This window comes from Pundamilia nyererei, unplaced genomic scaffold (genome assembly GCF_000239375.1).
Source record: "Pundamilia nyererei isolate P.nyererei 1_Seehausen unplaced genomic scaffold, PunNye1.0 scaffold00294, whole genome shotgun sequence".
NCBI lineage: Eukaryota > Metazoa > Chordata > Actinopteri > Cichliformes > Cichlidae > Pundamilia > Pundamilia nyererei.
Window position 1 is genome coordinate 258,884 of NW_005187695.1, and position 15,385 is coordinate 274,268.

Sequence of the window (15,385 nt, forward strand, 5' to 3'; positions counted from 1 at the left end):
ATTTCACTGTGTGTTATACTTGTATAACTATGCATGTGACAAATAAAGAACCTTGAACCTTGAACTTGACTTGACTCAGATTGACTGCAACGTACCAGCAACATGTTTATAAATTAAATGGCAGCAATTTGAAAACTTTCTGTAAGAGAGTGACTGCAACCAGTCTGAGTCAGAGTGTGATTGATGGCAGACAGGTTGCCTCCCACCAGGCAACCTGTGCAATCCCCTTATAAAGCACTCAAACAGCACTCACAGTTGTTCCCCAAATTAAAAAAACATCAACAGAATCAGCAGCAACCACTTCCAAGAGGGTTCCCACCTTTGCGGGTGTTCATTCTCCACCACATACAATCACCACACTGCAAAGGTTATTATGTAGAACTTAATCTGATTTGTGGTGACACCTCCCTGACACTTCACACTGTCCCCAGGATCTCAATAACATTTAATCACGCTATCCTCTGATGTTTTGGTCCTAATTCTCTTTAAACATCAGAGGCTCTGCTCCATTGTTGTTTCTACACCATGAAATTTGATTTCTTTTATCTTAAGATGTTTCTTTTCACTTAATTACTGCCTCAAACAAATGTTCTGTCCTCTTCGTTCAGGGTCAGAAAGTTGTGGGAAACAAAGCTGCTGTGTCTCCATCATGAAGCTACAGCCAACACTTTTGATTCATTTTTATTAGCGCGCTGTATATATAGAACAGGGCACAGGGTCGAGCGCCTTTGAAATTTTTGGATGAGCCAATGAAAACAAAGAAAGCCTCAAGGGAAGTCTTAGAGAGTTCATCAACTCTCGTTGTTAGTGATGTCTCTGAGTAGCTCCTTTATCAGAGAATAACGTCTCTAATTAGATTAAACAGACAAACAAGCACCGATTGAATGTGTCACTTGTTTAGGCCTCTCTCTAACGCTTATTTGGACTTGTGTTGATCTTTGTCACTGTTGGACAATATGCTGGATGTCTTCTTAATTAATTTTGTGTGGTTCCATTACAACACTGTTTACATTCATTTCTCCCCACCAGTACAAACATCAAGTAGTGTTTTTAATGTATCTGACAAGGTCCATTTGATAATGTTATATAATTTAAATACGTAACCAAAGTCTATGAAACCCCCTGTTGTCCAAAAACTACGACAAACTGAGCCACACTGTTGCACTAGGCATCATGCTCCCTTCATCAGAGACTCAACTTTAATGCGACTTCGTATTTGGTATAACATCCTGCTCCATTACAAAAGTACAGTGTGTTTTTAGCCCTACAAAAACAGTCCCACACAAATTACCTTTTTACTCATGTTTTAAATATCATCTGCTGAAAACTAGCAACCAGCTGTTTAGACAAGTTCTGAGTCCTCTTTATTCATTTCATCTATTAACAGCAGACTCCAAGACTCTGAGATGACATTTAATTTTTTAAGAGGTTTAGAAACATTGCAAAACACAATAAGTTTTGACATGTAAGACATATAAAACTGTAAAGACGAAGATTGTGATCATATTAACTCATTTGTTCAAAACATCACAATTTAAAAAAACTATTTAGCTGTTCCTCAGCTTCCAAACAAACACTGCTGAGCAACAAACGGAGTCATAGTGGGAATCAAAAAATGTGTTAAAGAAAATGTTAGACGTCTGACTGCCATTCTGCTTCCCCAGAGTCAGAGAAGTGCTGGACTGAGGGTTTGTGAAGATTAGACCCAACAGCACAAGATCAGGTATCTTAGAAATGATTACACAATCAGAAAAAAGATGAATTATTCAGTGAGAAACAGAGACTTCCTCAGAGACGTGCATGTCAGTGGAGAATGGTTCAGGAGGATAAAACACACCAAAATCCCCCAAAAACCTCAAGGCTCTGAAGAAATACTAAGAGCACAGAGGACACCAGAGTCGTTGCTGAACTGTCCTCCACAATAAGTCAACTAATCTTTATCAAAGACTCCCTGTCCAGACTTACAAACAAACAAGAAATCAAACAAGCCCTGAAAACAAATAAAAAACTGAATAAAGAACAAAAAGACAGCTGTAGAAGTATCTCCAGAGCTGGGATTAGTACAGGGTGGTACTAAGTGTTATACCTGACAAACACACAATGATTTGATTCACCCCCCAAACACTCTTGGAGAATTTAAACACCAAAAAAGCCAAACATTCCTGACATGACAAGAAGCTCTGCACAATGCAGTCAGACGACCATGCAGGGATAACTTTCGTTATCAGGTCTGAGTAGTCTGCTGGTGCCCGTGCATTAGAAGACAAGGAAGTCTTAAAGTGCTGTGAGTGGAATGCTGTTTGTTCTGGCTTATTTGAGGTAAGACAATTAGCTTCATAACACCAGCCTCAACATTTCTTGAGGCTGGTGTTAGCAAATGTTTTACTAGCACATCAAATATTGACATGCTTTCATAATGGCTGTAACACGAGACTCTTTTATAATAGCTGTAGTCTTTGCATTGTGCACATCTGGATGTTTATCAAGTGCAGTGAGATATGCAAACTCAATCTCAATCTGTTTTACTGACTGCTGATGTATCGCTGGCATGCAATTCTCCAATCACTTGTTTGACTTGTAGTTTCTTACAAGGGGAAACGGGCGATCACACCGCAGCCACTAACGGAAAACTCTGAACCACAAAGTGCCAAGTCAGCACGAAACTCACCATTCAACACCATCATAAACACAGATGTGCACGCACAGACCTGGCCTGCTTCCATGTATCTCCGTGCACCCAGGGACACGGGCTTTCTCTTTTTTCCATTATGTCTTTTGTTTTGGCTGAAGAACGTGCAGCTTGCTTACAGCTTGCGGTCTTCGCCCTCGTGGTGGCCGAGCTCGTTTGGCGATCAATCTCCACAACAGCTACAAGCACAGAAGCTGAACAAGTTTCAAAATTATACAATTATTTTAAGGCTCTCGATAATACAGATCAGGACCCGCTGTTTAAAAACAGTTGTGACAAGTCTTTTGTTTTTTATTATTTCGGGTAAAATGTGGCCTTCTTGTGGGGTCTGGTGACCAACAACATTATACTGATCCCTCTGAATGTCTGTGGCGTCTGAGTAACATCATGGGAAGCCTGATCCTCACTGTGACAGTAGATTTACGAACAACATTTTTCATACTGCGGATAACGTTCCCATGCAGCAGCTTTTATGCAAGTCTTTGAGTCACTGCAGAATGAAACAGCAAGCCATTTACAGTAACAGATTTTAACCATGCCACATCTGGTTTTGATTAAGACAACACATCCAATGTGAGTGGATGGCAGCTTTTTTCTCTTTGCAGCTGCTGCAAGCTGGAAACGATTTGAGCTCTAGTGGCTATCTGTTTCTGTTTCTGTTGTTGTTGTTGATGTTTTTCTCTGCTATTTGTTCCCAGGACTGACCTGAAATAAGACTTAACTTGGTGCTTTCAAGGTTCACCACATTCTCCTCAAAGGGAGTTTTCTATCTACGCCACATTTCAAACGTGTCCATTTACAATCATTTAAAACAAAATCTGTACTTTGTTCATTTATCAGTGAGAATATGTTATTATTTTTGGCTTGAAAGTTTCACTTTTTATCCAGTAAATTTTGGAAACTGTTTGTTCATCCAAATTTTCAGCTAAAAATTTTAACTGCCGGCCGTACTGTTAGCTAATAAACTTCTTTTAATTAATCATTTTACCTAGTTTAGCTATACCCAAACCCAAAACCGTACATTACCGTACATTACCAAATCTCCATTTGCACTACTTGCCTATTTGCACTACTCTGCCTGGTTTGCACTCAATGTCATTTACCCTTATATTGTATATTGTATATTGTATAGCTTTCTTGTTATATGTAAAATTGTATTATATTATTACATTTTTTTTACTTTAAAATATTTTACTTGCATTTTTAATCACTCTTATATTTAAATGTTCATTTTCTATTTTATCTAGGGATTGAGAGTAACGAAGTTTCTATTCTCTGTATGTCCTGTACATGTGGCAGAATTGACAATAAAGTTGACTTTGACTTTGACTTTGACTTTGAAAAATCCAATTTCTTCATCCATACCTTTATCTTTTAATTTTACCTCCTAGCTGCAGAACTTCTAGATAATGATTTTTAAGCTTTTATTAATAATTTTTATCATCATTTTCTTTTTGTTTATCTGACATCTTGAGCTAGCAGTTTCAGTTGTTTATTCATACTTCAGCTAACAATTTGCAGCATTACATTTATCATTTTAACTGGAGATTTTATATCAAGTATGTTTAGCTAACAATCCGTCCATCCATACTGTTGACCTGATCTTGACCCTTAAATTTGCAATTTTGTACATTTATATACAACATTATAAAACTTCATACAATATAAACAATTTTAATATTCCGTGTTCTGTATATATTTCCACTGTGACAGTGTTGCATAACTACTTGCACTTTAAATTCTCGCAAAGGAAGAATTTCATTGCTCTGCGTAACCACTCGTGTTTTGCCGTGTATATGACAATAAACTTCTTGAATCTAAGAGTAAGACCAGTTTTAAAGCTACATTTATCTCGTATGCACAATTTTTGGCAATTTTTTTGACTTTGGAGTGTTATTGTGTATTTAAATACTTTATAAATAAATAAATACATTGGTCTAGTGGCTATCTTTTTAGATAAATGTCAACTTTTCAAAACTGTTAAGGTCCACTCAGTTCTTTTTTCTCCTGCGTGATTACTGAGGCACTTGTACGCCCAGCTGTGAATCAGTTATTTACCAAACAAACCTGTGAGCTGCATTCTGGAAGACAGATGTGCATCTCAATGGATTCTCAATGTGGTCCGACGTATCTATGGTACCCAGATAACACTAAGGTCCTGGACCAATATGCACGCAGCAGCAGCAGCTGCAGCAGCAGCTGCAGCAGGCCAGGACAGGTACAGTTCACCAGAGTCATTTTCAGTCATTATCTCTTCTGACTTTGCTTCTCTATCTGTATTTTCAGGAAGTCCAGCTTGGGACAGTAAATTCCTAAAAGTTAAGAGCATGATTTACAGTCCTACCACTGGCACATGGTGTGCTGCCTTTTTGGAGGACTAGGTGGAAACCTGTAACTTATTAAAGTGATCACTTTAGAGCCATTTTTTCACATATAGCCCCAAAGCTCCCTCTCTCCAGATGGGCCCCATTCTGCAAGCATCTGGAAGTTCGAGCCTTATTTTCTTCACTGAAAAACTTGAGCCACGTGTGCTACCCTGAAGGTGAACTCTCCAAGATGTTCCTTTACTTAGTCTGTTTCTCCGTGCTTTCCCAGCAGTGTCGCTAGACTGAAACTCTTTCAGCCCCCACAGGTGGTGCCATTAATTCACTTTGTTTGGCTGCCTCGCGGCTAACGAAAGATGAAAGAGGGCTCTGCAGAATGTGCTGTAGTTAATTGAAAGCCCTGGCATGGTCATCTACATTGTGCAACACATTTGTCTCTTGGGGCTTCGTGCAACGACACACTCATATCTGTTTAACACAGCAGGAAGACGGGGAGCAAAGAGGAGACAAGAGCCAGAGTCAAGCCACCGCACAGGACATCCTGGGCAAACAACACTGTGGGAGGGCAAACACTGAGGATGGCAGGAGGGAGAGAGGTGCAGGAGCCTGTCATCTTGTGATGATGTTCATGACTGGAGGAAACCAAGTCGAGGGAAACTGTTAACACTTTTTCTTTTTCGGGATGCCCAGAGGCAAACAGAAGCAGCAGGAAACACAGCAGGTTGTCTGTGAGTCACTGAGGGTTTTTTTCCATCACAGTGAGGATTCTCCAGGCTTTTCAACTACTGCTGGAAATTAGTTTCAACTATTTACCAATTAACGAGCAAGCCAAGAGACCACTTTTGTGGTTAACACACTGCAAACTCAAAAGCTACCGCTGAGTATCTTGTCAGCACTTTACTGATTATTATGTCTTTGAAGATAGCATGCTTTTCTTATTACTTTTTAACTGACTACAAATCTCTGGTTCATTATCATCTGTCTGCAGCTAATAACTTCAGCTCTCCAGCTCTTAGATTTTCATGCACAGGGCAAAAGAAGCCCCACAGGTCCACTCTGCCTCTGCTCTGTCTTCACTCATTATGGCAGAGCACCACAGGAATGAAAACAGGGACAAACAATAGGAAGCAGATAGGAAACATCTTGTACATCCAGGGCTGCATCTCTATGTTCGCTTCCTCCGGCATGTAAACAAAATAAATTGGGGTTAGAAAAAAGTGCGACACATAAAAGAGAATCCTTGAAAGGTGTTATCAGACCTGCTGCTCTCACATTTTCCAACAGCAAGCGCCACTTGGCTTCTAAGTGTCCTTTTTCCCCACAAAGAACTCTTTTTTCCACACAGAGCTCGTGTTGTTTTGAATAATGGGTATGCTGATAATCTGTCAGCTTGTCTATTTTGGGGCCTAGGTTTGTATTTCAGAAGTGGCCTGAAAAAAACAAAGTAGACAAAAAGAAGAAAATACGTCTCTCATAAAGCGCAAGATGGACCACTCGGAGCTTAACGCAGCTGGTGGAGTGGATCTGGGTTTGAACTCAGGAAAAGCATCGAGAGTTCTAGCAGTTCATGTCCACGTGGTGCCAAGCATGACATAAAGGCCATTTGTTTTTCACATGCAAACCTCTCATCTTGCATGGTTAAGTCATATTTTCTCTTATGGCTGACAAAATAAACACTGTCTGCCATCCGCACGGCTGATTTCAGCGGCTATGAAAACAAACAATAACAAAAACATAACCTCGTTTTCATCACAGTGGTGGAGACAAAGAGCGAGAAGCCTCCTGGGCTGTGAACTTGGTACCATATTTCTTCTAATTCTACATCTCAAATTTCACTTGGTTCCAGCCGTCCTGCAAAGACACAGACACCAGCAAAAGCCCACGAAGTCTTAATGAACAATGTCTCCACGGCTGCTCCACCCACCACCCAGAACAACCACCGACATAAGCAACTTCAGGAAAGACCCTCACCACAGTACAAGTAGTCTGTGGTCACTCCATCAACCCGCCCCTGGCTCCTCCTTCATTTCCAGCTCCAAACCCTTCGACCTCTACTTTTTATAACTGGTTATTTGAGCCGAGGCCCAATGAAGCTGTTCCGGTGCCAGAGCAGAGCGAGCGACCCAAACCCCCTGAGCTGGAGGGCCGCGCTCCAATCTGCTCCAAATTATTTGCACGGCTGCAAAGCACATGGGGTTGAGAGCCTTATATAAGCCTGTGGTAGGAATATTCAACCAGCGTCACCTTCTTTTGAATTCCCTTTGCTCTTTGTCGTTTTCCTGACGACTATTTTTACATCAAAAATAACTTTTTGAAGTTCATACAGGCCACTTTTTACATCTTCTGAACTTTAATAGGGAAGACTCTGTCGCCAGTGCGTAAAAGGGAGAGCATGAGTAGAATAGTGATTTAACATAATCATAGACGGTGCTTTTAATGATTTATGTGAACGTATTTAACCTCAATCTCTGGAACTGCTTGAGTGGAAAATGTAGTATTAAAATTATGTTATAATGAATTGACTTCCCAGTAATAAAAATGCGAGGCATAATGGAAATTATTCAGCAAGACATGAAAAAAAGAATTCAGTTAATCAATAATGAATTAGAAGCAAACTTCTTTAGTTTGAAAGTTTCAAAATTCAGAACAAATCCGCTCTGAAGAAGCTATTTTCAACCACTTCTGACCACAGAAACTGGTCCTGGTCATCATCCTGACACTAAAATTTCCCATTATTGGTGGTTTGCACCAACACAGCACCCATTGCTGTTCCACTGGCATCATTTATTAAGCCTAACAGATCCACAGTTAAGTTCATAAGTTGCAATGTTCTGATGGCCATGATGTCAACCATTTCAAACCTTCACTTTGACATCTGCCTTTATGAAATTAGAGACTAAGTGTTGCTAGTGAAATGCAGACTTAAGCCTCGATTCTCTGTTACAGACAGCTGGAGATAGCACAGCAGGCGCAAGCGTATTTGTTGTATTGTAATCTGAAATCTCAGCAGACCAGTCAAAGACAACAGGCAGACACACGAAATCTCAACGTCACGTTTACATCCCTTTGACCCAAGAAGACTTGCAGATATGGAAAGTAATCAAAGTGTTATCAGTGGACTAGAGAATAAAGTGAGCAGCCCACTGCTTAGTTTTCTAATATGCGCAAACACAACATTGCACCAGTCTGCAGACATATTATTTCTACTGTAAAGTTGGGCAATGGAAGTTTACGAGGACTGACTCACTTTTGGAGCCAAACTCTAGAGGACGAACTCGTTTGTAGCACTTTCTTTTTTTTCGCAGCCACAGAAGTTTCTCCTTAAGGCGTACATCGCAGTGAGAGCCATTACGATATTATTAAATCACCTCATGAGTCCACTGCACCCAGTGTAAAGAGTCACACCTACAAATATCTGCAGTAAATGTTGTGTGATGTTGAGATATATTTCATATAAGCCCAGGTAAAGTCAGGGCATAACTCCTGAAGATGGCATCAGTGTGCAAAAGACTAATCTGCGAGCGTGCACGTAACTCTATATGGCAGCAGCCGTGCTTCGATGGATAATGCAAACAAAGCCTTCAGACTGTGATGTTACATTGTGCTGTGTGGCCATCAGGGATGACTTTGTCAAGAAAAGGAGTGACATTCAAAAGACAATGTGCAGACACTCTGGCTGCCCCATGCAGTCGCACAATAAATTTTAGAAAAGCCCAAGCACCGGGGGATCCAGTAACTTAAACTGAGCCCTTTTTTCTCCAGTTCCACTTCATCTCTTTGTGTCTCTAGCCGGTGTCATCTCTAACCAAAACAAATCCAATAGCCTGCCTGAAATCGAGTCCTCTCCTGGACAAACAGATGTTCAGTCAGCCGGATCTCCAGCTGTCAGACTGGAGGCGATTTTTGTTGGTTGACCAGAGAGAAAAAATGGGTCACTATTATGCCACTGATAGCCGAAACAGCCTGCAAGAGGGCAGACACTCTGTCAACCAATGAGGATTCCATATGAGGGCACTGACGGAAAACAAAGACGCCCCATTTCAGTTCGTTTTTAACAGCCAGAATATAACTTATTGATTAAATATGAGCTTTAAAAATGAGCTTTTAGGAATATTTGTAGACACACAAAGTTCAGTCTGCAGTCAGAGACTTCCTGAGGTGTTTCAGTTGCCAGAGCAGATGTGAGGTCAGGAGTCCAGACCAGGTGGCTGAGATTTACTCTAATAGTTAATCATATCTCGCCTTCCACGCAGATGTTTATGAGTCGAAAGATGTCAGGGCCCCTTAATCAAAAAGCTTTTCATTCACAAGTCACAGACAATAACTGCTGGATTTACGGTGATTTATGGTGATTTTACATCTCCACAGAGGAAAGGAAACGTGCATTTTGTTTCCAAAACAGTGCACATGCATGTGCAGGAGTTCAACATTTCAAAGCTCTAAACTATAAACATGTCAATTTGTCATCAAGCCACGTTTCTACACTGGTTTCTCTTTAATCCAGCGGCTCAGCTAGTGACCCCCTCGTCTCCCGCCCTCCCGAAATGTGCTGCACTCTCTCCTTTTCAGTGTAATCAAACTCCTTTTAATCAACGCGCTCTTTCATATCAGAGTGCTATAAACATCCATTATTGTGTTACTGACTTCACACATGCCCAAAAAAAGAGAAACAATCCACTGCACCCGCTCACATCTGCAGAGAAAACACTCCATCTGCCTCATCTGATTAACTTCACTAACAGGACACGAACGCTGACTCACACACCATCACATCAGGATGTGTGCGCTGTACACACACGCAGCACTACTGGCTGCAGCCACCTTGCCGCCACGTTTCACTGGCTTGAATCACGGCTCCTCTGTGACCCAGAGGTGCTCCAGAACAGGGATGAAACCTGAACGGCTTAATGAAGATCAAACAGAACAGAGGAAGATGAGAAAAGAGCAGAGCTACTCCCAGCAACTTCCTTTGCCATGAATTGATGGAGGAAACATGCCAGACGAGCAGAGCTTTTTTGAGTCACGCTGTCTCTTGATAGTAGTTGGAAACGTTTTCAAAGCAGAGGCAGAGACGCCAAGAAAAAAAACACACCCGTGAGGAAAAGTGTGCAAGTGCACGAAGCGGTGACACAACGGCAGGAGTTCATTTAAACAAGTGCTTTAATTAAAAAAGAAAAAAGCATGACTAATATGTGACAGATGTTATGTGACATGACTGCTGGAGGTTTCTTCCTGTTAAAAGGGAGTTTTTCCTTCCCACTGTCACCAAAGTGTTTCCTCATGTGATTGTTGGGTTTTTCTCTGTGTGTATTATTGTCTATCTGCCTTGAGGCGACTGTTGCTGTGATTTGGTGCTGTTAAATAAAATTGAATTGAACTGAACTGACAGTTTGTAAGTAGGACAAGAATAATCTTTTCTGATTATTCTTGTCCTACTTATAAAACTTATAAATACATACTTTTAGAAAATAAACTCCCCAATTTTATCTTTTATTTTCAGGTAGCATGTTGTTGCAACCTGTTTGTATCCTGGTGGTTGGCAACTTTTCTTCTCTACCAGTCAGACCTTATGAAAGGTGCAGTACTGACTATCCATTCATTTAATTGTTCTGGCATTTGTATAGAGATTTTCTGATCTTGTCGTCCACTCAAAGCTTCATCTGTCTCAACATTTAACATTGATGTTTTTGGACATGCATCCAGTTCTGGGTTCAAGCCTTCCTGAGATTTCCTGGGGTTTGAACCCAGAACCTTAACAGTCTGAGGTTACAGCAATCACTGGTTTACAATAAAGATACAGAATGGGACTCGTCAGGATCAATTAAATGCTTCTCATTCAACTTTAATACACAGTTAGACTTTAAAATCCAATTTTTTCTTTATATATCTGGTTAAACACAGGCTGCCTTTTCATATTTCATCTTGTGCTACAAATATTGACCTTCAAAGGTATTTTATGTCTAATAATCAATCACAAGTTTGAGTAGATTGTTCCAGTATAGTTTTCAAAGCTAAGTGTACACGATACATTTCACATGAATGAAGACAAAAATGTCAAAATGTGATTTCAAATCAACCGCAACAGCAACCACATAATTCAGCTCCAACACCTTCATGGTACCCAACAGACGACTTTACTGTTGGTGATTATGATTCAACATAGAAAATACATTCAGGACATAGAAACGTGAAATCTTATTTAGAGGACAAGTTCACTAATAATGTTCACATGTGTATTATGTTGTAATGTAGCAGTATGAAAGTGGTCGTCTGCAGATTTACGGGGGATTTTATTGAATATTGATGCACATTATCTGATGAAAGCAGTGGCAGCCGAAGTATTCAAAGAAATGTAAAGACACGTTCAGAAACATGAATAAATGAAAACACGACCAGTAAAAGTAAGTACGTATTGTCTGAAAATGAAGTACCAAAAGTAAGACTCCACGAATATTATATTCTTAAATTAGTGATCTATAATCGGTATTTAACTGAATGAATCATATTTAATTTATCCTTTTTTTATTTCATGAGATTAACTGACGTTTTCGCCGTCTGGGGTGCAATAACAGCACATGCCTACACGCTACGTGTACGAGTAAGCAATTAAACAAAGGTGCATTCATTGACAGGTCAATAAGCAATAAATTATATTTGTTTAGTTTAGTGTTTGTTTGTTTGTTATCTCGCTGACAGCCTGTTACTCACCTTGGCATCCAGGAACACGCAGACTCTCTGCAGCTGAAATATTTCACCTAAAAAGCGACTTCCGAGGACGAAACTGTGAAGAAAAACGGCGTTTGCTTTAGAGCCCATACACTTAGAAAAATCTTCAAGCCGGATAAACATTCACAAGTGAGAGAGAGAAAAAATAACGAGAGCAGTTTCTTCCAAACGAGGGAGGGTCGTAAAGTGGAGCCAAGGAAAGTGGAAAAACTGTGACAGCGAGGGGACTGAGAGAGGAGGAGGGAAGAGAAGGAGGGATAGAGCAGAAAGGAGGTTTAGGAGAGAGAGGGGGGGGAGGTCTGCAGGGAGACTGGGAGTTGTTTTTGCCTTCGGTGGGCCTCCAGACCTTGATGTGTAAGTGTGTGTGTTTTGGAAATTTTCAGGAATAAGCGCTCCAGAGGGATAATACCTGGAAAAAAAGTAAGTTTAGCGTGAGTGTGCAGGTGGAAAATACAGCTCAGATAGAAGAGTTTCAGCAGGCAGCAAAGATAGTGAAAACGTGGAAACAAAATGAACAGCACAGGCTGAGTCTTGGAAGGTCGGGGGCAGGGGTCTTATGAAGTTTCAGCTGGTGCACGACAGATGACAAAAATCCAGAAATAGTCTAAAATATGTGAATTGATCCATGAAGGATTGAGTCTGCTGATCTAACCTCCGGGGGCAAGTGTCAATTCTTCACGAAATCTGCTCCGAGATTGTTCAGAAACACACAATAGAAATGATCATTAGCCATTTTTGCTTTTCACACATAGACTGTATACAGATGATGAACCTAAACCCAGTGACGTCACCCAAGATGCTGCCATGTCAGTTTTATGGTTCCCCAGAAGTCACTATAGTTAGATGACAGTATGAAGAGTTAAAAGCTCTCGCTAACACTTGGTGTGATCGGACAAAAGAGCCTAGAAACAGAAACCAAGCAGTTTGTCACATGTACTCATTCATATGGTATATTCGTCAGTATCTCCGACTCCCTGTGAATGAACTGAAACTGAAAGTCCAAGAAGTCACTGCTTAGTTTGTTTTCTGAATTTTAAAAAGTAAAACAAACTAAGAGCTTCTGTCTGCTGCCACCTTCACAAACCCTTTGGCTGTACGTGCAAGTCTCTAGAATTGTATATGAAAGAAATTACACATTGACCAATATGTTATATAAAAAACATAAATAAGATTTTCGATGTAATAAATCTACCTCTCCCAAAATGTTGGCAACTATTGTAAAAGAAAAAAAGAGTGTTTGTTTTATAATTAATATAAAGTCGATAGCTTTCCAGATGTGCAGCGGATGGATTATGTATAGATTAGACTGAGGCTGCTGATGATGGAGATGTCAGACTGACAGCATGAAAAGCACTGACAGTGGCTGCAGTGGACACATCATTGTTTTAACCTTCAGTTTACAGTTTGCTCTTCTCCACAGCTGACTGAATGACCAACTACAGCACAGGCAAGACTGGTTGTTTGTCACACTGCCCCCTAGTGGTACAGCATATATAGACTCTGCACATCAATGCAAAACATGATGAACAGGCAGTTTGTGACATTTACTCATTCTTCAGTATCCCTGTCTGCCTGTGAATAAACTGAAACTGAAAGTCCAAGAAGTCAATGCTTTGTTTGTTTTGCATTTTGAAAAGAATCAGACTAAGAGTTTCTGTCTGCTGTGAGGAAACCACATTCACAAGCCGTTTAGCTGTATGTGCAAGTCTCTAGCATTGTATATGAAAGAAATTACACATTTGCCAATATGTTTTGTAAATAACATAAATAAGATCTGCAGTGTAATAAATCTAGTCATCAGGACTGGCTTCACTTTTGAGAGCCAGGATGTTCATCCATCCTCTATAAATACTGTGTGACTGATCAGTTCCTTCTGCAGTATTTGATGGTTAATAAATTCCTGTGTGCGCATCATATAACCACGGTTAATGGTTACATGTGACGAAAAAGAAAGCACCTGAACAATTATAAACAGATTTGTTTCTTTTATGTGTTGAACATGTGGTACAGTGAACATAGAAACCCTTTATACTTACAGTGTAAAGTTACAATCTGCACAAATATATTAATACATAAATATGTACAAAATAGATACATTGCAAATAAATGTGTAAACATATAAAAAGCATTAAAAAGTATAAAACAGATTAAAAAGTAAGTTTCTTTAGCTTGGAGTCAAACAATAAATGCTGAGTTGAATTCTCTCCTTCCTTTTTCTTCTACTTTTGACTTCTGTCTTTTGGGGGTCACCACAGCAGATTTCACCCAATCCCTGACATTCTGCCCGTCACACCAACCCTCTGCATGCTCTCCTTCACTAAAACTACCAATCGTCTCTGTGCTCTTTCTCTTTGCTGCTGATTTTTGGAGACTCTTTGTGTATCTTTCTGCATAAGCAATACCATTGCAAACAAACACAAATGCAGTACTCTAAAAAAGGCTTCAGGTGTTTGAATCCTGAACTCTTTCTAATGGCCAGCAGGGCTTGACTCATATGATTCTCAGTCAGATTCACTCCACACTGGTCACATCGCTGTCTGCAGGGGTTTACTCCCAGTCAACTACCAGAGCTACTGACTTTTAGTCATGTATCTTCTCTTTCTTCACCAGTCTGCACCAGTCTCTCACAGACAGCTGTGTAATAGCCTCCTGCTCCCCAAACAGTAGGCCAGCTGATAACCAGAGTGTTCAGGATGCCTGTTTCCCTCCTGCTGGGTGCTGACACAGATAAACAGCTCATGGATGGAGGCCTGTTGGAACAAACATCCTCACTGTCAGGAAACCAGTGCAGAGGCTAAATAAAATTGTTTCCTGCCGTCCCACAGAGTGGACACTGATGGATGGCCGACATCATTTAAGTGTCGCTTTTAGCTTTCCCCGGTAAGGTCAGAAAAGGTATCTGAGGAACGCAAACATCTGCTGATGTGAAGCAATCCTGGGCGTAACTGCCTGTTACACCCAGCAAACACCATTCCCAACATTCAAGTCAATTCGGTTTCTTCATCCTGAAAACATGCTACTAGCAACTGCAGCTGATGATCTCTGTCAGTTTTATGGTTAAGTTTCAGCTGCTGGTTGAAATATGATATCTAAATAGCCAGTGTTGATCAGTTTGTATGTAGAGAGAGGCAAAAAGCACTGTGTAGAGTAAAAAAAAATCTTTATTTGGAATTTTGAGTCCTCCCAGAGAGAAAAGGACTATCTGAAATTATTATCAGTAATATAGTAAATGCACAGTGCATGGTTTGGGGTATTTTGACAAGTTAATCTCACATAGGGAGATCTTGAATTGTTAATTCTTCTTTAAAAAACGTATTCATCAGAAAGGAGTGCAGCCATTAGTCAGTTTTTCCTCTGTGTGCAGGAATAAACCTGGAAAAACATCTGTATTAATACCAATTTTTAAAATATGTCTCATTTTTAATGTCAGTAAGAGAACACATTTGCACCACCCCAGGTTTAACAATTGATTGTTTTCTTATTCTTTCTGGTATGTAATGCTGCCACCTACTGACACAGAGTCAGTCATTAAAAACATCAACCCTGCATGACGTTGTTTGAAAGGCCACACACACACACACACACACACACACACACACACACACACACACACACACACACACACACACACACACACACACACACA

General features: G+C 40.3%; 1 protein-coding gene across 1 annotated transcript in view; it reads right to left on the reverse strand.

Annotated features, from left to right (window-relative positions):
- Positions 1-11,970, reverse strand: part of pear1 (platelet endothelial aggregation receptor 1) — a 57,622-nt gene extending 45,652 nt beyond the window's left edge. Inside the window, exon 1 of the mRNA XM_005750950.2 lies at positions 11,722-11,970. Coding sequence (XP_005751007.1) covers positions 11,722-11,729 — 8 coding nt within the window. The 5' untranslated portion in view covers positions 11,730-11,970. The remainder of the gene's footprint in view (positions 1-11,721) is intronic.
- Between the last annotated feature and the right edge of the window lie 3,415 nt (positions 11,971-15,385).